The sequence below is a fragment of the Biomphalaria glabrata genome, chromosome 7 (assembly GCF_947242115.1).
Source record: "Biomphalaria glabrata chromosome 7, xgBioGlab47.1, whole genome shotgun sequence".
Lineage (NCBI taxonomy): Eukaryota > Metazoa > Mollusca > Gastropoda > Planorbidae > Biomphalaria > Biomphalaria glabrata.
The window spans coordinates 21,159,622-21,183,370 of NC_074717.1; the positions used below are offsets into that span (position 1 = coordinate 21,159,622).

At 39.2% G+C, this 23,749-nt stretch overlaps 1 protein-coding gene across 2 annotated transcripts in view; it reads right to left on the reverse strand.

The window, feature by feature from the left end:
* Nucleotides 1-3,807: 3,807 nt before the first annotated feature.
* LOC106051357 (uncharacterized) overlaps nucleotides 3,808-23,749 on the reverse strand; it is a 56,248-nt gene continuing 36,306 nt past the window's right edge. The window contains exons 11-19 of one of the 2 annotated variants that reach the window (XM_056036358.1): nucleotides 22,566-22,761; nucleotides 15,816-15,889; nucleotides 13,769-13,964; nucleotides 12,742-12,917; nucleotides 10,958-11,117; nucleotides 9,686-9,786; nucleotides 7,729-7,972; nucleotides 5,936-6,166; nucleotides 3,808-4,084 (exon numbers count right to left, since the gene is read on the reverse strand). In XM_056036358.1, the coding sequence (XP_055892333.1) occupies nucleotides 4,032-4,084; nucleotides 5,936-6,166; nucleotides 7,729-7,972; nucleotides 9,686-9,786; nucleotides 10,958-11,117; nucleotides 12,742-12,917; nucleotides 13,769-13,964; nucleotides 15,816-15,889; nucleotides 22,566-22,761 (1,431 nt within the window). In that variant the 3' untranslated portion in view covers nucleotides 3,808-4,031. Of the gene's footprint in view, nucleotides 4,085-5,935; nucleotides 6,170-7,728; nucleotides 7,973-9,685; nucleotides 9,787-10,957; nucleotides 11,118-12,741; nucleotides 12,918-13,768; nucleotides 13,965-15,815; nucleotides 15,890-22,565; nucleotides 22,762-23,749 lie in introns of both variants that reach the window. The other variant, XM_056036357.1, reaches the window with a different exon arrangement.

Genomic DNA, 23,749 nt, shown 5'->3' on the forward strand with positions numbered 1-23,749 from the left:
ATCATTGCACTCTAAGCCTCACTGATCATGTATCATTGCACTCTAAGCCTTAATGATCATGTATCATTGCACTCTAAGCCTTACTGATCATGTATCATTGCACTCTAAGCCTTACTGATCATGTATCATTGCACTCTAAGCCTTACTGATCATGTATCATTGCACTCTAAGCCTCACTGATCATGTATCATTGCACTCTAAGCCTTACTGATCATGTATCATTGCACTCTAAGCCTCACTGATCATGTATCATTGCACTCTAAGCCTTACTGATCATGTATCATTGCACTCTAAGCCTTACTGATCATGTATCATTGCACTCTAAGCCTCACTCATCATGTATCATTGCACTCTAAGCCTCACTGATCATGTATCATTGCACTCTAAGCCTCACTCATCATGTATCATTGCACTCTAAGCCTTACTGATCATGTATCATTGCACTCTAAGCCTCACTGATCATGTATCATTGCACTCTAAGCCTTAATGATCATGTATCATTGCACTCTTAGCCTTACTGATCATGTATCATTGCACTCTAAGCCTTACTGATCATGTATCATTGCACTCTAAGCCTTACTGATCATGTATCATTGCACTCTAAGCCTCACTGATCATGTATCATTGCACTCTAAGCCTTACTGATCATGTATCATTGCACTCTAAGCCTTACTGATCGTGTATCATTGCACTCTAAGCCTCACTGATCATGTATCATTGCACTCTAAGCCTTACTGATCATGTATCATTGCACTCTAAGCCTTACTGATCATGTATCATTGCACTCTAAGCCTCACTCATCATGTATCATTGCACTCTAAGCCTCACTCATCATGTATCATTGCACTCTAAGCCTCACTGATCATGTATCATTGCACTCTAAGCATCACTCATCATGTATCATTGCACTCTAAGCCTTACTGATCATGTATCATTGCACTCTAAGCCTCACTGATCACGTATCATTGCACTCTAAGCCTCACTAATCATGTATCATTGCACTCTAAGCCTTACTGATCATGTATCATTGCACTCTAAGCCTTACTGATCATGTATCATTGCACTCTAAGCCTTACTGATCATGTATCATTGCACTCTAAGCCTCACTGATCATGTATCATTGCACTCTAAGCCTTAATGATCATGTATCATTGCACTCTAAGCCTTACTGATCATGTATCATTGCACTCTAAGCCTTACTGATCATGTATCATTGCACTCTAAGCCTTACTGATCATGTATCATTGCACTCTAAGCCTCACTGATCATGTATCATTGCACTCTAAGCCTTACTGATCATGTATCATTGCACTCTAAGCCTCACTGATCATGTATCATTGCACTCTAAGCCTTACTGATCATGTATCATTGCACTCTAAGCCTTACTGATCATGTATCATTGCACTCTAAGCCTCACTCATCATGTATCATTGCACTCTAAGCCTCACTGATCATGTATCATTGCACTCTAAGCCTCACTCATCATGTATCATTGCACTCTAAGCCTTACTGATCATGTATCATTGCACTCTAAGCCTCACTGATCATGTATCATTGCACTCTAAGCCTTAATGATCATGTATCATTGCACTCTTAGCCTTACTGATCATGTATCATTGCACTCTAAGCCTTACTGATCATGTATCATTGCACTCTAAGCCTTACTGATCATGTATCATTGCACTCTAAGCCTCACTGATCATGTATCATTGCACTCTAAGCCTTACTGATCATGTATCATTGCACTCTAAGCCTCACTGATCATGTATCATTGCACTCTAAGCCTTACTGATCATGTATCATTGCACTCTAAGCCTTACTGATCATGTATCATTGCACTCTAAGCCTCACTCATCATGTATCATTGCACTCTAAGCCTCACTGATCATGTATCATTGCACTCTAAGCCTCACTCATCATGTATCATTGCACTCTAAGCCTCACTGATCATGTATCATTGCACTCTAAGCCTTACTGATCATGTATCATTGCACTCTAAGCCTTACTGATCATGTATCATTGCACTCTAAGCCTCACTCATCATGTATCATTGCACTCTAAGCCTCACTGATCATGTATAATTGCACTCTAAGCCTCACTCATCATGTATCATTGCACTCTAAGCCTCACTGATCATGTATCATTGCACTCTAAGCCTTACTGATCATGTATCATTGCAATCTAAGCCTCACTGATCACGTATCATTGCACTCTAAGCCTCACTGATCATGTATCATTGCACTCTAAGCCTTACTGATCATGTATCATTGCACTCTAAGCCTTACTGATCATGTATCATTGCACTCTAAGCCTTACTGATCATGTATCATTGCACTCTAAGCCTCACTGATCATGTATCATTGCACTCTAAGCCTTACTGATCATGTATCATTGCACTCTAAGCCTTACTGATCATGTATCATTGCACTCTAAGCCTCACTGATCACGTATCATTGCACTCTAAGCCTCACTGATCATGTATCATTGCACTCTAGGCTGCACTAAATTGCCGCGGGAGGATCTAAGTCTTATTATTATTATTGTTGGCCTCCTTCAGTCGTAGAACGACTATGGTTCACCTCGAACACTTTTTCTTATGGCTAGGGAGCCCTATTTTGGAGAGACACCCCCGTCCATATATATTGCAGGTCATGGTGGCTTTTGCTTTGGTGGTAGAGGAGCTGGCCATTTTCCGTGTGGCACGCTTTTCTTCAAGAGCTGAGGCCCATGTTTTCTCGCTGTCTATAGCTTTCTTGGTCACTGTCTCTCTCCAACTAGTGCGGTCTAAGTCTAAGTAATATACCACAAAATATGTAGGCCCTTGCTCTGTACCCAAAAATAATTATGCACTCCACCTTAATCTAAGAACTCCAAGACATTCGTCTTATTATAATACTAACAGTACACACAAGCTACGCCCTTTGATTTGTTCCCATGGTTCATATAGTCTTTCGTACACTCTATGACCTTTCTTCGGTTTCTTTATTCAATCTTTATTATTTATATTTTGACCTTGACCTCCATTACCCTCTTTTTTTTTTAGTTTTACTTTTTATATTTTGACCTTCCCCCCCCCCTTTAATCTTAATGCAAGCAATGTACATATTACACATTTCTTCTTACCTTCAGTTTCTGGCCTAGAGAAAAAAAAATTCCCGAAGGCCCCCATTGAATGTCACATTCCTGTTTCCCTTTCTACTTTGATTGAAATGATGCCTGGTCGTGCGGAATGCGCTTGACTGTCGTTCAGTCTTCTCGATGGTACTAGGTTCTGCCCTGCCCACTGAGGGACGTTTGGACTTGGTAGTAGATAATCTTCAACATCCGAAACAAGTCAAACAATTAGCAATTAGACTAGTACGTAGACATAGATGTGACTTTACTTTTATAGAAGTAATCGGGACCTAACCTTAACTCACTAAGAATCATCTACATTGCAATAGACGCAGGAAAGGCGTTTTCATTAAGTAACGTGTCATTGTTGAACTCTTTTCAAATTGACACCTAAATCCACCCACCTCTCTCTGTGTATGGTACATTAAAATGCGAAGGTCACGCATATTTCCATTCTAGGCTGATGACAACCAAAAACAATCTCCATATCGCGAGGTCTCTTCGGGTGCGGAGCCTTGAGAGGTCGCTCCTGTTAGCCTTCCAAAGGTCACGTCTGGTAAAACGTGACAGTTAAATAAATGTTCGATACTATAACGTAATGTCATGAGTTGTAATGTCAAGAGTTGTAATGTCAAGAGTTGTAATGTTGTTGTTGTTTTTTTTTATTTCATAAACAAAACAATTCACACTCAATAGAGATAGAAAAAAAAAACATTTTAATTTGACGAATGTGTCTACAATGCACTGTATATTCACTGTATTTGATTAATATGTTGAAATACAGTAGCAATCTAGTTCACAACTTTCACTGGTACAACTCAGGTGCCAAAAATGAAAACCCAAGTCTGGCTTGATTTAACTTGCGAATCCAATGGTGCAACTTGAGACAAAACCAAGAAAACCCAAGATTAGCTTCATTAAACGTGTGAATCCACTGGTGGAGCAGACACAGAGGCGGGGCTTGGGCTCACTGTAAGACAAATTGGTATATACCATGAACTATTTTTTTAGGGCATTCTTTTATTCTCTATTCTATTGGTAGGAACTGTTGATACATATTCCAGGTAACCTCCCTCTCAAGGGCATAACAAGGATTTATTTAGAGTGTGCGTGGGAGTTAAGGGAGGATGTTCCGTCGTTAGATAGATAGATAGATAGATAGATAGATAGATAGATAGATAGATAGATAGATAGATAGATAGATAGATAGATAGATAGATAGATAGATAGATAGATAGATAGATAGATAGATAGATAGATAGATAGATAGATAGATAGATAGATAGATAGATAGATAGATAGATAGATAGATAGATAGATAGATAGATAGATAGATAGATAGATAGATAGATAGATAGATAGATAGATAGATAGATAGATAGATAGATAGATAGATAGATAGATAGATAGATAGATAGATAGATAGATAAAAGTTCCTTTGATCATGTCGGAGACCATAGTGTATGTTTAATGTCCCTCCTACAACCGGCCCTCGAAATTAAATTATCAAGCAAAATAGATGGATAAATATATAAAGATATCTACTATATAAAGTAGAATGTAAGGAGTGTGTATGTATGTCCCGCATAGAAATCAAAACTAGTTGACTATTTTTAATGAAGCTTGGCATAAACGTTCCTTAGAACATAGATCTTAGATAAATGAATGAAACTTGGCTTATATGTTTCTTAGATTATGTTGTAGACCCTATTGTATGTTTAATGTCCTTCCCACAAACGCGAGGCCCTAAAAATAAAATTAACAAGCAAAATACAAAATTTGTGCGATTAGAAATATTTTTTACCAATTGTTTTTGTTTAGCGCAATTTCATGCTTTTGGCGTTCTCAATACGCTGTGGTCCTATCACTTGTCTGGACCACTTGGAAAGGGATAGGAGGAGAAAGAACTGGGTCTCTGGGTTATCGCTTTTTAAATGTATTTAAAAACATGGGAAGACCTAAATTTGAATTCTGAAGCTAACGCGGTAACCACTTTGCTAGCGAAGAGTCTATAAACATGGAAGATTGTAGAGTTATCTATTGTTTCTAGTTCATGTTTGTGTTAATTAAGCCTTACATAAAGGGGACTTATTCAGCTTATACCACCACTTCAGTCAAGTACTATTTTTCCCTTTGAAAGGGGACTAATTCAGCCTATTCCACCACTTTTGTCGAGTACTATTTCTTTCCCTTGTCTGGGATACCAAACAAAATAATTTATTACCAAAAGTTAACTAACTAATTAGTTAATTTTTTTATTGATTGTCATGTAAAAGAAATAATTGAATAAAAAATTTCAGCTTGATCCGAGATTGGGTGTCGGAGAAATAACTTTTGACCAAACAGACCGATGACACACAGACAGATAGACTGAGTAAGTTGATATAAGCTTTGTAAAAACAAAACTTAATTTATGTCGATGAAAGAAGGATCTTTTTTAACTAATTGGGTAAACCCGTTTTCATTGTATTTTGAATCTGATATCATTATGTCGGCTAAACTGGTAAGCCCATTATAACTTTACTTTAATTTTTGTGGCAATATATTTTTAAAATGTGAAGGGAAATATTCGCCATGTTTGACAGATCTAAATTCATTCCACTTGATCAGTAGTATTCAAACTAAAGCCCGCAGACCGCAGGTCATATTGGGCTAGTAGATTTAAATATATATTACCAGTAGAGTACAAGTTCTCTAGAATGCCTCAAGAGTCGTAGGAAATAATTGGCTCACAGTTAAAAAACCCTTCACACACAAACACTCACGAAACAAATATGTTCACATACACGCTAACACCAAAACTCAAACGCTAACACTTTACCTGATGGAGATTTGTTGGAAAAATTTTTGCTCCCCATATGGTCGACGGGAGATGACACAGTAATAGACGCCGAGGAGGAATCTTCAATGATCTTTATGTTATTGGTCTCGGTCCTGTAGTCCGCTTTCTTGTACAGGAAGAGCACTATCCCTACCACCACGATCACAAACACTGTCAAGCCGGCACCCAGAGTGCTGTAGGAAAACTTCAATACCATCTCTTCTTTGAAGCCTGCTGTCGAGAGAGGGAGAGGGACAAGTTAGTTAACCTGTAGTCAAATTTGTAATTGTCGATAAGGTTGAACCGAGGCTAAACTCTAGGCTAATGAAAGCTTCAGCCAGTATGTCTCAACAACATGTTCTGTTTGGGAGAGGTCCAAGCATATGTCTATGTATCACATCTCTATTTCCAGTAACTCGAAACCTAAAACTGTCGGTACTAGAGACGTAGCCGAAGGCCGAGTACGCCGGGGACCTCTACCATTTTCCTTTAATGTATCCTACTGACCGTGCGGGTGTTTGTTCCATTAGGATGGTGTGAGGATCGTGACAGTGTTGTTGGGGCTCTTTCCATCAGTGCAATGAAACAATTTTCTTAGCCACCCCAAAGGGAGTTTTGTTTTACTAGAGTATTGGCCTAGTCTCTACCTTTAACAACCCTATCCACCATGGCGCCACGTTGCGACTGGATAACGAAGCCGGGTACCCGAAGTCAGCATTTTTTTAAAGATCGGATAAATAGCCCAGTCCAGTGCAGTAGTTTGAAGTGTTTTAGGCGAGACACTTCTCTCACTCTTTACTAGGGAAACCTATCACAAGTGGGACAACACAGTGACCACAGAAATAGAGGCTGCCTCCTATATCCACCAAGAGCCACACTTCTAGCATGTTACAACGTGGCAGTAAGTCCAAGTTTTAGAAGGACATTCTTCATGGGACGGCATTGATGGAAAGGGATACTGCCGGCTTCTTCCAAATCAGACTTCAGAGTGAGGCGCTTGGATATGCGAGGTGGGCTACTTATCCTAGGGTTATCTGGTACTAATGCCTAGGAGAGGGAACACCCAGATTTAAAAAAAAAAAAGCATTTCAAGAACAGTCGGTGATGGTAAAAAGAACTTCAAGGACAGACTGGGGTGGTGAAAAGAACATATAGAACAGACTGGGGTGGTGAAAAGAACATATAGAACAGACTGGGGTGGTGAAAAGAACATATAGAACAGACTGGGGTGGTGAAAAGAACATATAGAACAGACTGGGGTGGTGAAAAGAACATATAGAACAGACTGCTACTTCAAGAAGATACGGTGATGTTAAGAAGACCTTCAAGGACAGAAAGTGATGTTAAAGAGAAAAGGCAAGCTTGCTACTTGACATGTTTCTGTGGATGGCTTGAGTTTCATCAGAACATATCTTCCATAGCTTGAATCAGTGGTCAATTAAGTAAGGGCCAACAAGTAATGGCATACATTAGCACACAAGCACCCAGTCACGAGAGTGTGGATAATCTATTTTTATTTATATATGACAGTTGGAATGTAAATTATGTATGTGCGAATAACCGGAAGTGTGTAAGTTTAGACAAGGACAGTAACCAATGTTTGATATATGGTATCAAGAGTAAAAATGTTGTATGTTCGTCTTGACCGAGTTATTTAGTGTGTTGTAATTAAGCTGAACCCAGGATCACCTATACTTGGTGAGAAACTAATGCAGTTTCTCTAGAGCTAGAGAGAATCGAAAGTTGAGACAATTCCCAAACACGCACACACATGTATAGAAATGTTGACTCACGTGAAGAGAGATCTAATGCGATCCTCAATTGGAAGTAGCCCTTGACTCGACACAGAAAGATGCCGAACTTGGTGAACGAGTAGATGATCAGGGTGTGGTCGTGTCTGTACAAGATGCAATCATTGGTGGAGTTCAACTTACTGACCACACTCACCGTTTTCTTGAGCCCAAGATACTTGTCGATGGGGACGAAGTGGACGTTATCTTCGGAGAAAAACCATTCTACTTCCTCGGCGAACGGACCCTAATGGAGCATCCACAGAGGCATCAATTAAACAACCCTAATGGAGCATCCACTCCACAGAGGCATCAATTAAACAACCCTAATCGAGCATCCACTCCACAGAGGCATCAATTAAACAACCCTAATGGAGCATCCACTCCACAGAGACATCAATTAAACAACCCTAATGAAGCATCCACAGAGACATCAATTAAACAACCCCTTAGTGGAGCATCCACAGAGACATCAATTAAACAACCCCCTAGTGGAGCATCCACAGAGACATCAATTAAACAACCCCACCCCCTAGTGGAGCTTCGACAGAAAAGAAGACATAAGTAGAACAGTCCTAGCGGGACAAGAACTTAAAAAGTACAGCTTTTGTTTGTTTTGGTTTTTTTGTGGGAAATTTAATATGCAAGGGACCTTAGGGATATTAGGCATATCCCTCATCTGCTTACTCCCCCTACACCACGGCTGGCCTTAGGAATATGCAAACTAGGCAGCTTAAGGCCGCCGATTGGTGGGGACCTCCCACAGGACTCTGAAATTTTTTTTAGAGAAGAAATAGCGATAAATGTAAAACGTTATTGTTGGAGTCACTAGGTTTTAAATAAATCACGTAATTTTATTTATTTTATTTTATGCGCGTAATCAGGGCCGGATATAAGGGAGGCAGGCGGGACTACAGCCCCGAGAATCCACAATAAAGTGGCCTCCACAAAAGAAATAAAAGTATATCCGTATTTCCACGTTAGAAATACCCAAAGTTATTTTTTAAACATATTTTTTCGCATTTTTAAGGCTGACAAAATTGTAATTAAGAAGTGTACGCTCGGAATAAGTCAATACAGCTCAAGATTTACGACAGTGCGTCTTCGAGGGCCTTACCCTCCACAAACTAAAAAATATGCTCTTTTTTAAACTAAACTATGTACATGAAATATTTGTAAAAGGAAAGTGAGATTCAATGTACAAGAACTCTATTTCCTTCTTGTCAAATAGAGCTTTTAGATGGAAGTATTGTCAGTCATAAATGGATCTCGATTAAAGCTTTCAGAAAATTGTCGGGGCCTCATGATACTTAAAACCGGCCTTGCGCGTAATCCTTTTAACGTGTGCACGTATATATTCGATTTTTTTTATAAATACATTTCCGTTCTCTGTCATTTCTTTTGGGTGAACCAGAAAATTTGAAGTGTATTTAGACTAAAACTATTTTAGTCATCTTTAAATCAAGAGCAATACCCTAAAAGCGAATGCACTTCGAGATTCATGAAGTTACTGGTTGTGTTGATTCGAATTAAAAAATTGGGCATAAGGTATAAGATACTCTCGCTAATATAATACCAACTGTTGTGTTGTTACCATCTGATAAAGTGATACCATCTGATAAAGTGATACCATCTGATAAAGTGATACCATCAGATAAAGTGATACCATCTGATAAAGTGATACCATTAGATAAAGTGATACCATCTGATAAAGTGATACCATCTGATAAAGTGATACCATCAGATAAAGTGATACCATCTGATATGTGTGTTTATAGTAGTATTAATAGACTAGATGGCAGAGAATCTTTACACATTAAAATGATTTTTTTTTGGGGGGGGGGGAGGGGGGTTGAGGAGCTTTAGAGTGACACCAACAAGCTAATTAATAAACTCTGGTCGAAATATCAACTGCGAAATAGATAGATAGTTCTCAATAGCAGATCTATTTTGTACATACCGTGTATTCACAAGTTAGGTGAGCGTTGTCCATGAAGTCAATAAAACACTCCCCTCTGCTATGACATCCCGCCACTTTAATGGAAGGCGTCTGGACCTTAGCTTAGCAGTAGCAATATTCGAGAGATGAGACAAAAACAATTAGTTGTAGATGTAGTAGACAGTTCACACTTAAAGGTGTGACGGACAAAATGGACGACTCCGCGCTACGACCAGATAACAAAAGGCAATCGGAAAGAAAGTGAACAAAGGGTCTCTCAGAATGAACCCTTTAAACCTGGGAGACTGATGCCCATGAGAAAACATCGTGGCGCAGAGCTATGGAGACAGGCGCAAAAATCTCCGCTAACAAGAAAACAGCCTTGGAAAGAACTGTATATTTACAGTGTATATCTCAATACTGTAAGATTTACTCCTTTTTTTAGGTCAAACAAAATTAATTACCACTAATTAATTAATTGGTTTGAAAAGTTTTTGATTGATTCATCGGGGACAATGTATAATTTTGCAAAGTTTCAACGCGATCCTAAAATGGAGAAAACACTGTGTACCAGACAGACAGAATTGAGCTTTGTAAAAAGAAAAGTTTTCTAGGGCCAAATCTTTATTCAACGACAAATACAACAACTTTCTTTCTTAAAACCCTTGATATTTCTAGTCCCGATTTAATCAACAAAGGATGGTCGAATAGAACCCATTCGATTCTTTAAATGCGAAAATGGAATTTGGGATTTTTACAATAATTTTTAGCACAGTAATCTCCTCTTTTTTTAGTTTTCAATTTGTTAAGCATCTGGATTACATTCTTTAAGTAATAAAATAGAGAAATGTTAAAAAGAAAGAGAACGCGGTAAGGAGAAATGTTGAGGCTATATTAGGAAACATAAAAAGATAACAGAAAAAAAGAGATTTGATTTTGAAATAGGCAAGCTAAACAATGGTCAAAGACATGAGTTCAAAGATCTCTGTAACTAAATAATAAAGTTCAAATATGCTACCAACGAAACAGTGCACAATTTATTGTCAAGGTGCTAAATCTAACTCTCGTAAACCTTTGGAAATAAATGGATTAATGCCACTTCCTGACAGGGGATTCCCCAAACAAGCTCGATGAAAACCTTCTATAAACTCCAACAAAGGTGCTCATTCTTCACCTCCAAAAAGACAGAATACTGGAAAACTCAAGAATAGCGTCAGTGAAACAGACGTGAACATGCATACACACGTAGACAGAGACGGATGCTAAGATCTGGCATATATTTTGAGAACTGACCAACAATAGTAATTAATTCCCACACTTCGATCAACTCCATGTTCTTTAAAGTAGCCATGCATCTGTAATGACCCCAGTCCGAGCAAGTCACTTTGGTCACGTTAGTGGAGATGCCCACGACGCCGGACTTGTTGACCACCAACTGGGAGTGCTCATCACTCTGCAAGACAAGGGGACATCATTGTATTAGGAATCATCCACTTATGACGTCCACACAACAACTCAATGGGTTTTCTTTTAGAACAACCCCCCTCTCTCTCTCTTGGCTACACTTATTAACACAGACCTACCTCTACCATGTGTTCAAACACAAGTTATTTCGAAAAAAAATATTTAAAAAAAAACAATACTAGACTACCTCGTGTTTATTAGATGGCACATTCAAGTCATTTCATTTAAATTATCCTCTAAATCCCGCCCAGCGAAATTCACAATGACGTCAGGATAGGTTTATTGAACTCGTCGACAATAGGATATGATTGGGTCCCTGGCACAAGTGTTGAGAACGTATCCCCCCCCCCAGGCTGAAACGTGTTGGCCACCACTTTTCTAAATGAAAGATAATTAGTTTGTCTATAACTAGTGGGGAGGGGGGGCAGATCGATGTCTGGCTCATCTGTTTCTATTAATTTGAGTTAGATAGACTCAGGGTAATCCTTCATTAGATTCTAGCTTGAGGCGCCTCGGATAAAATCCAAGCGTTTACCACCACACCCATGTTTGCTTTTTGTTTCAACTACACTTATTTATAAGTTTTGTTTTTACTCTCTACTATAACAAAATAGTTTTAAGTTTCAAAGTAATATTTGAAAAACAAAGTGCTGCCTTTGTATTGTTTGGTTGGGTTGGGTTTTTTTTAGGTTGCATCAGAACTTTGAATGATCTAAAATATCATGATGTCCTATTTTCATTTTCTTTTCTAGTTTCTGAAATCTAAACGGGACGGACGGACGGACAGACAAGCCACACAAAACTAATTGCGTCTTTTCCCCTTTCAGGGTCCGCTAAAAATAAGCAACTATTTACTTTCAAACTAGCGACTTCTAGATCTAACTTTCTAGCTCTCTCTCTCTCTCTCTCTCTCTCTCTCTCTCTAGTCACAAGCTGATACTACTCTTTTTATATCTTTCCTTAGAATAATCTAGAACCATGACACCTAACCCTTGACTTTTTTACTTTTAATTTTTCTGCGTCTGTTTTTTTTTTTTTACATTTAACCTATGTGTTAATTATATTTCCCTGCTGTAGCCTTGGACTACGTTTTAATCAGCGTCTCTCTGGCATTTTCTTTTTCCAAGTGTGATAACGTGTGATTTAATTTGAGCTAGGTAAACTGTCCTCATTTTGTGAACATTGAGGTGTCACCAAGGAATTGACAATAACCATGATGAAACGCTATTCAAGTTTCCCTTAAATACTTTGTATTTCATCTGCAAGAATTTTCCCGACATAGCTGCCTTAGCAAAGAAGAGGTCCTTCACAAATCGTCAAAGGAAGCCCGTTATTGATATGTTATAGCGTTTTACTGTGTGTCTTAGGGCCGAAATTACGGCCTTTAATTGGGACCACCACAAATTAAAAATAATAATAATACTTCATAGCAAGAGTTAGATTAAATACACTGTTAGAAATGTACACCATTGTAATAAGAACAATTCAGCGCCAAAACGTTAAGCGCCAGAAATAAAAGGCGTAAAAACACGTCCTTAGCCAATCGTTGCACACCGTTGTCCAAGTGTACCAGTACTAGAGCAAGTGACCACTAAAGAGTGTGTACTACTCACTTTATAAAGTTGATTTGTTCTGACGTTGTAGGTGGACAGCCACTTCAGGAAAGAGCTATCTTTTTCTTTGAAGATAGAAATCGTCTCGACGTTGTTGACGTCAACGTTCAGCGCTACATTTGTGCAGGTGAGTGTAAAAGATTCGCCTTCAATGACTTCAAGGGCTATAACAGGATCTAAAGATATTGAAAGGGCAGAATCATTGATTGATAGACTTAATACAGACCCATTTATTGATTGACAAAAATAGTGTTATTTATTTTTGGACTAAACAGTGACCCAATTATTCACAGAATAAACACGCATCTATTTATCTAAAAATAATTGCAGACCAAAATAGAAATATCTCTTGTATTTCTGCAAAACGTTATATCAACTCATTTTCATTCTGTGTAGTAAAAGGTTTGTACACGTGATTTCTCCCACACCCAGTCTCGGATCAAGTTGAAATCTTTCACAATTATTTCTTTTACCTCACAACACAAGAATAAAATATAAAAAAACAATTACTTAATTAACTATTGGTAATAAATTTAATTTTTTGGCATCTCGAACAAGGGAAAGAAATTGTAATTGACAGAATCTGAATTAGTCCCCTTTATAGGTCGTCGTCTGAGTCTTAGAGAACACAAACCTAAAAAATAGGACGAGACTGTAGAAACAAAAGATAACTATACAATTTCCATGTTCATAAGCTCTCCACTTAGCTGAGAAAAAGAGCCCCCCCCCCAAGGGCCGGAACAGGCCTTGTTGCTTCCCATTCTTAGCCCATCTTATTCCGCTACTAGACAGGGGCTGAATCCTCGGGAACTATTCATCAGTACTCCCTAGATTATTCCCTAGGGGAAGTAAATCCTTCAATCCCAGTTGGTGAAGCATATTGATGAACTACAAACTCATCTTTCTCTGTGCTACAAATAAGACGTCTACACATCCTAGAAGATTATCCTGGGCTTAACAACTCTTATTACTTCTTAACCCCCACCCCCCACCCCAACAACAAATAAACTCAAAACTCTGTATTTACCTATAATATGATGAGTTTCGTAGAGAATACCCAGTGCTAGAACGTTACATTGTGGTGGCGCTTTGCTACCTTGTACAGTGATCTTTGTCTCGTAGAGAAAACGTTCTTGGCACTCTTGGTCTGGATTTCTTGACTTCACCTTACTCAAAGTCTGTGGTCTGCTATCCTCCCATAAAACTATAATATTGTCTGGGCCCTGCCAATTGAACAGCAATTTTGTTTGGGTACATTGCTAGTAAGAAAATATATTCAGAAAAAGACACAAAGATAAAAGTACATTTCTTATTCCATATACAAGGACAAAGTCTTGCAAATGCTCGTTATTCCTTATGGCCTTAATGCCATTAGAACATGGAGTGGTTTATCTGAATCTGCCAGAAAAACCAATGACTTATCAGATTTTAAGTCTCTAATTAACATGCACGATTACATGAATAAAAGGGGAATTAAACTTTATTAATTTATAAGATAGGAATTTATATTAAAAGTATACGTATTAATTAATGTATTTGGTATTTTATAATCTAGAACTAAATAGTTCTGTATAGTCAGAAACTGGTGTCCATTTTGAACGTATCCATGAAAGGAGAAATGCTTTAAGGGAAACTTCAAGGGTCAAAAGTGTATGTGGGAAAGCATTACGATTCACATGGTTAAAAAACAACTAATGCCTATCTAATACTTTAAATTTAATTGATAAGCAGAATAAAAGTAAGCCAATGTAAGAAGAATTAATGTTTTATTCGATGGGGGGGGGGGGGCAAGTAGAAGAAATGTGAAACCAAAATTCACGGACCAAAAGTAAGCGCGCTAGTCCAGAGAGAGAAAGAATGAGAGATGACAAGAGAGAGAGAGGGGGGGTGGGGAGGGGGAGGAGATAGAGACAGAACGGGACGTTTCTATTTAACAGAAGAAATACTAGAATTCAAGGGCTAAAAAAAAGTATATTTCGAGAGCGTTGCAGTTTGGGTCGTTCTGTTGGAAGTGCAAAAAAAAAAAGCGAATGTTAGTGCGAAAATAAAAAATATATAGCCTGGGAACAAATCTACCTCATCAAGTGACTAGGCTTAGTCCTATCTACCTCATCAAGTGACTAGGCTTAGTCCTATCTACCTCATCAAGTAGCTAGGCTTAGTCCTATCTACCTCATCAAGTGACTAGGCTTAGTCCTATCTACCTCATCAAGTGGCTAGGCTTAGTCCTATCTACCTCATCAAGTGGCTAGGCTTAGTCCTATCTACCTCATCAAGTGGCTAGGCTTAGTCCTATCTACCTCATCAAGTGACTAGGCTTAGTCCTATCTACCTCATCAAGTGACTAGAATTAGTCCTATCTACCTCATCAAGTGACTAGGCTTAGTCCTATCTACCTCATCAAGTGACTAGGCTTAGTCCTATCTACCTCATCAAGTGACTAGGCTTAGTCCTATCTACCTCATCAAGTGACTAGGCTTAGTCCTATCTACCTCATCAAGTGACTAGGCTTAGTCCTATCTACCTCATCAAGTGACTAGGCTTAGTCCTATCTACCTCATCAAGTGACTAGGCTTAGTCCTATCTACCTCATCAAGTGACTAGGTTTAGTCCTATCTACCTCATCAAGTGACTAGGCTTAGTCCTATCTACCTCATCAAGTGACTAGGCTTAGTCCTATCTACCTCATCAAGTGACTAGAATAAGTCCTACCTCAAATGGTTAGGCTTTCTATTTGATCCTACCTACATCATCAAGTGGATAGGCTCCTTTCTTTTGTTTGGATACCAAAGTAATTTATTACTAATAGTTAATTAACTAATTGGTTAAAATGTTTTCATTGATTCTTGTGTTTTCAGGTAAAAGAAATAATTTTGCTAAATTTTAGCTGATCCGAGATTAGGTGTGGCAGAAATTACGTGTACAAACTTTTTACTAGACAGACAGACAGAGTGAGTTGATATAAGCTTTGTAAAAATTAGACTACATCTCTTTGTTCCACTACTTCAAATAGTTATTGTCTATTGGACCAGGACTTGTATGTACATAAGAACGTAACAAACAAAAAAACGAACCTGAAATGAACATTTAAATGTTGTCGCCAAGCTGGTGGATCTGTTAGCATTGGAGATAACTGGTTTGTCCCTGGCTGTCCATCGGTGTAGAGTAGATGGGGGAGAAAGTAAGAATTCATATGTATCATTTGTATATGTCACTCTCTCTCTCTGTCTCTCTCTCTCTCTCTTTCTCAAGGCTTCCGAAAGTTGAACAGGCGCTATTTAATTTGTGTGGTCTGTCTGTCCGTCTGTCTGTCCGTACGTCCCCTTTAGATTCTAAAAAACTATAAACAAAAGAAAATATTGAAAATCGAATATCATATTTTAGATCTCTCAAAGTTCTTATGCAACGGCTACCTTTTTTCTTTTCTGAAAGAGAAAAAATAAGTTTTCAAATTTACAACACAAGCATTGTCATAAAAATAGGCCATTTTTTTTACAACTATTCAATAAAAATAGTAAAAAAAATATGGAAATATATAATAAGAAGAATATAAATAATCTCTCCGTATACATTTAAAACATATAGAATATAACGTTTTCTTTTTACTAAAATAAAGTTATAAAAAAAAATGTTGTATTACTAAATGTATTTTCTGTCATAAAGGTCACTTACATTTTTTAAAAAATGTTTACTTTTTGTTTTAAAGTGTAAGAAATAGTAAGGATGCATCTAGTATGTACATAAGTCGAGGGCACGGAGTCAAGACTCAATCTACAATCCCATCACTAACTCCCTGTAGAGACGCAAGAGAGACAAATTGAAAGGGCTAATCTAATACACTATGGCAGCGAAGCAACCGCGAAATGTAGCACTGCCTTAGATACTCACCCTAAACAGGGGTACACAGACAAAGAAACGTTACATCAGCATAATAAAAAAACAAACTCCATAAGCTAAAAAACATGTATTTAATCTAAAACAAACAATAAGCAATATCCCCCATTCAGAAAGGTGACGCTTCGTGTACAATGTGGCTCTCCTATTTATGAATTTAAGCAAAGGAAAAAGTTTCTTCCTTGAGGTCTTGAATATGAAAGATTGGTCTTTTACAAAACAATTGAATATGATAGATTATCCTTCAATAGCATCAGTTAGCCAGGTTCACATTGAACTATAGCGACATCACAATCAGGTCATGGAATACATATAATTATTAGCAATGCAATACTATCCAGATGCAGTCTTTTATGTATCATGCAAGTAGACTATCTGATACAGCTGGCCTCTCCACCAACCGACAAAACATTCAGCGTTTTCATCCCCTTCCCCCTTGGTGTCGACCCCAGACATACGTTTGATGCATTAATGCCACTAAGCTACGTCGTTCATCTAACGACCTTCAAATGCTAACACTGGAGACCATTAATGCCTTCAAGCCCATTGCAGTTTTTCATATACTGATGGGTCGGCATCGATAGATTCTAGAAGAGCAAGTTATGGAGCCTACATCGACTTTCTTGGCTCTTACTCGGTCAAAATCTTTGGACCATGTGGTAGTGTTTGCAGTTTTGATGCGGAGACCATGGCAGTCTGTGAAGCCTTAAAAGTCATTGACTCTCAACTCGGCGAGGGACATTTGACATATATATATACGAGAATAAAAAAAAAGCAGCATTTCTCAACCTTCGGCGAAAAACAAAACAACTGGGGCAGCGCTATAAGGTTCCCTAGTGGGGTTCGGGGCGAAGCCCCTACGCCAAAAGCGTTTTCTTGCATTCTTCAATGCAGAAACGCATTCTCCTGACAAGTACAGCTTATTATTTATCAGTGGAGTTCGGATCGAAGCCCCGACGCCAACAGCGTTTTCTTGCATTCTTCACAGCAGAAACTCATTCTCCTGACAAGTACAGCTCATTATTCATCAATGGAGTTCGGGGCGTAGCCACGACGCTAAAAGCATTTTCTTGCATTCTTTATTGCAGAAACGCATTCTCCTGACATTTACAGCCCATTTTTCATCATTGGAGTTCGGGGCGAAGCCCCGACGCCGAAAGATTTTCTTGCATTCTTCACTGCAGAAACGCATTCTCCTGACATCTACAGCTCATTATTTATCAATGGAATTCGGTGCGAAGCCCCGAACACAAAAGCGTTTTCTTGCATTCTTCACTGCAGAAATGCATTCTCCTGACATTTATAGCTCATTATTTATCAGTGGGCCCCGACGCCAAAAGCGTATTTTTGCATTCTTCACAGAAGAAACGCATTCTCCTGACCTAAAGCTCATTATTCATACTATTAAAAAAAGGATCTTTTGAATAATGTTATACTTCAAAAATATTTTTATATGAATTTATAGTCCCTTAATACATTGCAAATAAAACCGATTTGTTCATTGAAAAGATAAGATACCCCACATCTTTAGATTAAGGCATTGAGGATCGCCGCCGAAAAAGAATATTTGATAAATAATATTCAATAAAATTGAAGTATAAATTGTGAGTTATAGTCCCAAATTTATTTAGCGAGAAAAATATCAGCTTGAGTAAAGGTTGGGAAAAATGCGACTAAAAAAACGTTATTTGGGTTTTGAACTCATCTCAATCATGACTCTTATACTGAAACATTTCGTTTGAATTTTTCCAATGCAAAGTCTTTCTTAAAATAATTATGATAAATTCTTGTGAAATATCATAAACTCTATCTGGAAATGGGAGGGAGGTAGAGTAAAAATGATTAATCCTCGCTCCTTTAATAATTTCTGCTAAAGATTGCATTTGGCACTAAAGAATAGGGGTTGGTTGACTCGATATAAGAATTTAATTAATAGTATTGTAATAACTGAAGGGAGGCAACTCAACGAGACATGAACGTTTATTTACACCTTCATTTATCTTGCCAATAAGCTCATAAATCTCCGGTTCAAATAGGTAGGTCTCCGGATCTTCGTCTTCATCAATTAGGGCTTGCCGGAGACCAGCTGTAAGCACCTCCTTGCTACCACCAAGCTTCAGGCGTCTGTAACGAAGTTCCTGCCTTAGCTCTGTAATTAAGAGTTGGTCTAGTTGTTTCAAAGATGCCATTGTGCTAGAATCCTACCTCCATGGAATGGGTTGCCTGAGCTAGCCAGGAAAACTAGTGACTTGGCAGAATTTAAGTCATTGGTTAATATGCATGACTAAATGCATGACGCGTAGGACGTAATCATCTTCTTTTTTGAAGTAACGTCTGTATTATATAAGATAAGATAAGTCGCCTATAATCCCACTTCTGAGACCAATGTAATAACTGAAGGGAGGCAACTCAACGAGACATAGACGTTTATTTACACGGAGACATGACAAACACAAAGGGGCATCTGCCTTGAGCACAGCATCTCCATATTGGCTCTAGACTTGGGCGGAAATCGTTTTCTCTCTCATGTCAACATCCGACTTGTTTAGTCACAGATAGTGCGCACCTTCTTTCTGCACTATCTTGGATGGTGGTGTGCATGGCAAAGTCATAACATTGCCCCCGTCTTAGCACTTTTCGTCCCGAAAAGAAACACTGCAGCTGAGGTTTGACAGTTCAGGTGGAGGTCGATCAGTGGGAGCCACAGGCGGCAGAGGCGTGTTCCCCACGAAGCCATCCGCATTGTTTTCCTCCAGTGCCGCTTTCTCTTTCTCCAGTTGACCAGGCTGTTGTTACGATGATGACGTGGCCGTTTGACACACAAAGAGATAGTGTCAAGCACTGTTTTCTTCAGCACAGCCGTTGATCGGACACGTTGTCTCAGCAGACCTTCCCGACAGACGCCTCTCAAGGTAGCTGCAGGTTCACATGCAGCCACGTTGCAAACAAAGTCCAATGCACCGCAGTCATCCTCAGATAACAGTCTCACGTCCAGAAGATAGGTCTCTTCAGGTTCAAGTGGAAAATGTCTTCCTCTTGACAGCTCAGATTTAGAGTGGTTTGATTGACCTTCATCTATGCCAATGTCGATGATGATGGTAGAAGTACATATGCCCTGTTGGTGGTTTTCTTGGCATCTAAATTCTATGTGTGATGCGCCGCACGTACAGTTCATGGTAAACTTCTGGATGCAGTTGTCAAGCTTCGAATTTCCCTCGTGAGCACCGGCAAATAGGCAGAGGTCTTTAAGGTCCATAGCAACAGGCTTGAACGCAGACCCAACGTTGTCTTGATCTGTCCAGCTCATTAAGGTACTGGTAACAGGTACAACAGGAACAAACGCTTCAGGCACATAGCAGACTTCAGTTAAGGTACTGGTAACAGGTACAACAGGAACAAACGCTTCAGGCATGTAACAGACTTCAGTTTCTTCATTTGTCTCTTTCCCTTCGATTTGTTACATCTCGTTGAGATCATCACAGCAATCATTGTCAAGTTTCTCGTCTTGAAAGTCACAACCACAAGACTTGCCCACAACACAGACGGCGCTCAAATCCCCAGCGTCTCAGTCACCACTGTTTGTGCAGCCACAGTCTTGACCACGCAACTTCTTTACCAACGTGTCTAAAGGCAACTGCTCCTTTACCAACGAGTCTACTCCTTCTTTCACTTGAGACACCATTTTATCTACCTTATTCCCCATACTGTTAATTTGTTCACACAATGCATCAATACCTTCATTTATCTTGCCAATAAGCTCATAAATCTCCGGTTCAAATAGGTAGGTCTCCGGATCTTCGTCTTCATCAATTAGGGCTTGCCGGAGACCAGCTGTAAGCACCTCCTTGCTACCACCAAGCTTCAGGCGTCTGTAACGAAGTTCCTGCCTTAGCTCTGTAATTAAGAGTTGGTCTAGTTGTTTCAAAGATGCCATTGTGCTAGAATCCTACCTCCTCCCGTTGAGACGCCTATAATCCCACTTCTGAGACCAATGTAATAACTGAAGGGAGGCAACTCAACGAGACATAGACGTTTATTTACACGGAGACATGACAAACACAAAGGGGCATCTGCCTTGAGCACAGCATCTCCATATTGGCTCTAGACTTGGGCGGAAATCGTTTTCTCTCTCATGTCAACATCCGACTTGTTTAGTCACAGATAGTGCGCACCTTCTTTCTGCACTATCTTGGATGGTGGTGTGCATGGCAAAGTCTTAACAGTATATATAAATTGTATTAGTGACAGATTTTTTTTAATTTTTTACTTTCTTAACTATAATAGAAAAAAAAAAGTATTGGTTTGTCCGATGGGGGAAATGCGATTCATTTAAATTTACTAATGAAAACATTTGAGATTAGAGTGTGGTACGACATAATATACAATGGGTTCACATATCAATACGTAGTTTATATTATATAGATATTCAACTAATTTTGTTCACAAACTATGATTCTCCATAAAATAGGACCGCCCCCCCCCCACTCAGAGGGCTAGAGTGGGGAGGGCAGTACATGAAATCGCCCTCCCCCCAACCCCAGCGAATCGGCCAATATACCCGAAGGTGAGCGACATAATATAAAATGTATATATTAATTGAATTAATTTTGTTCACAAACTATGATTTCCCCTAAAAGTAGGACCGCCCCCCCCACTCAAAGGGTTTAGGTGGGAGGGGCAGTAGAGGTATTCGCCCCCCCCCCTAATTGGCAAACAGGGAACGACATAATATAAAGATTGGTTAAAATATCAATAACAAGTTTTAATGATATAGATATTTAATTGATTCTGTTAGCAAGCTGTGATTTCTACAAATAAATTTGACCGCCCCCCCCACTCGAAAGTGTATTGGGGGGGGGACGGGATTAATACCATCGCCCCCTACCGACCCCACCAAATCGGCTAACATACTAGAGGGGGGGCGAAATAATCTAAAAATAGGTTGAAATATAAATAATTTGTATATATTATTAACATAAGTAATAAATTCGTATACAAATTGTGTGAATTCTATACTAAAATGCGTCCGCCCCCCCTTGGGGGGGGGGGGTCGGCCGGGTTGGGGGGGCGATCGCCCCTACAGCCCCCCCCCTTTCCTGGATCCGCCAGTGACACAGATTGTTATTGTCACTGGCTCAAAATCTGTACTACAGACTTTGCAAAGCCCTGGACCATTCCCCCCCCCCAATATCGACACTGTCATCATGGCTTCACATAACATCAAACAACGCTATGGCACCCCTGTAATAATGCAGTGGGTACCGAGTCACATAGGTGTCACTGGCAACACTATACTACCAATTCCACCCGCTGAACAGGTTTAAGTTTTCATCATGCTATGGCTATAATTAAAAAAAACAGAAATGGAAAAGTGGTTTGAGTGCTGGGACAAGTCCCAAAAAGCCCGTGGAGTCTGGAAGCGCATAAGGCGCCCTGACGCACTTCCACGTGGTGGAGGTTGTCCAGGTCTGAGCAAGCTATTATAGCACAGTGCAGGACAGGCCGCTGTCCTGTTGGCTCATATTTCTCACGGCTATGGTCAAATTTCGACTCACGGTGCCCCCGCTGCGGGAAAGAAGAGGAAACCGTGCCTCATATTCTGTTTGACTGCCCCAGACTTGCTGATCTCCGTCTCGACAGGTCTGGGAAACCAAAAATTCTCGACCTGTATGGCGACATTTATGCACTACGCAAGACAGCAGGGTTTCTGTCCAGGACTTTTGCAATAGAGGATTTAAGCCTCTCAAGTCCTTACTCAAATGGAGTTTGATGATGATGATGATGATGAATGCAATAATAATAATAACATTAATAAATCTCCGTAGCCTGGGGTATCGCCACGTTACCACCAGAGTTATAACACTATAAATACATTTACACACATATACTGACAACCACATTGGCACACCTACACCTATATGTGCACTTACATATAACAAAAACAGACACAACTTTAGTGTAGTTCAGTTGCTGCTCAAAGCCCGCATAGACGCCAACAGTGTGGGTGATAGCTGAACAAGAGTAGCGGCGAGTCTCTGGACACAAGACCGCAGTGGTTCTCAGATAAATGTGTACATGCCCAAGGATGCTGCTCTTGGTGTAGTTGTAGAGGCCTGTAACATCGTGCTGGGAACACAGTGTATTCAAGTTAATAGTATCATAATAACGAATGAGCCAAAGCCTTAGAATGGTGATGAACTAATCGCTTTGGTTAAAGTCAATGTCTCTTTGATGTCTCGCCGATCGAAAGCAGTTAAATTTAAGCGTTTCGGGCGGATCGCGAGTCTCAGTTTATGATTCACTGACCTAGGTGTTAGGAGTGTGTGTGTGTGTGTGTTTCCAAGGTAACGAGAGATTGTTTTGGGCTGCGAAAGAAAAGGCGAGATACGTAAGACAGAGTTGTATTTTAGTGAGTTCTATTTTTTTTTAATTATCATGTCATTTCCACATTTCATTACGTTTTGTTTAAAAAGAAGCCTGTTCAAGTTTACTTGGCTAAGAATTGAATACGCCTTCATCGGTTAAGTTGTACTAGCTGATTGGAGCTACAAACCAACGACCTAGAAACACCCCTAGGTCAGGGGTCGGCAACCTTCTGAGTCGGAAGAGCCAAAAAGTACAATTTACAAAATTTCAAAGTTTTTAAAGAGCCACAAAAGTTTTTTCTCGCCTGCCAACTATAAATAGTACTCACACTATTTATTCTTCAATTAAAAAAAGACAATTAAGCAAATAAATGCAATGGGAGCGATGGCTTTGCAAGGTTTTAGAAAGTTTGGATAAATTTGGCTCATAACTTGTTTTTAGTTTGAAACACGACTCTAACTTTTAATTTGTTAGTTAGCTTCTTACTTTACTTTTAATTATATTCCTGCAACAGAACGCTTGCTCGCACGAATATGTTGATCCAAAGACAGTCAGCATTCCAAATGCTAACTTCTTCACCACACTTTATATTCGCAGAATCAACTCGCGGCATTCCTTTTAAAGCTTTCCATTTTTTGTTGCGTTACGTACATTTCTGGACCTCCAACACTTCCAACTTGCTTTTTAACTCTGTAAATTTTGTACCCCACAAAGCTTTACTTTTTAAATCGAGTAATTGCATTTGATC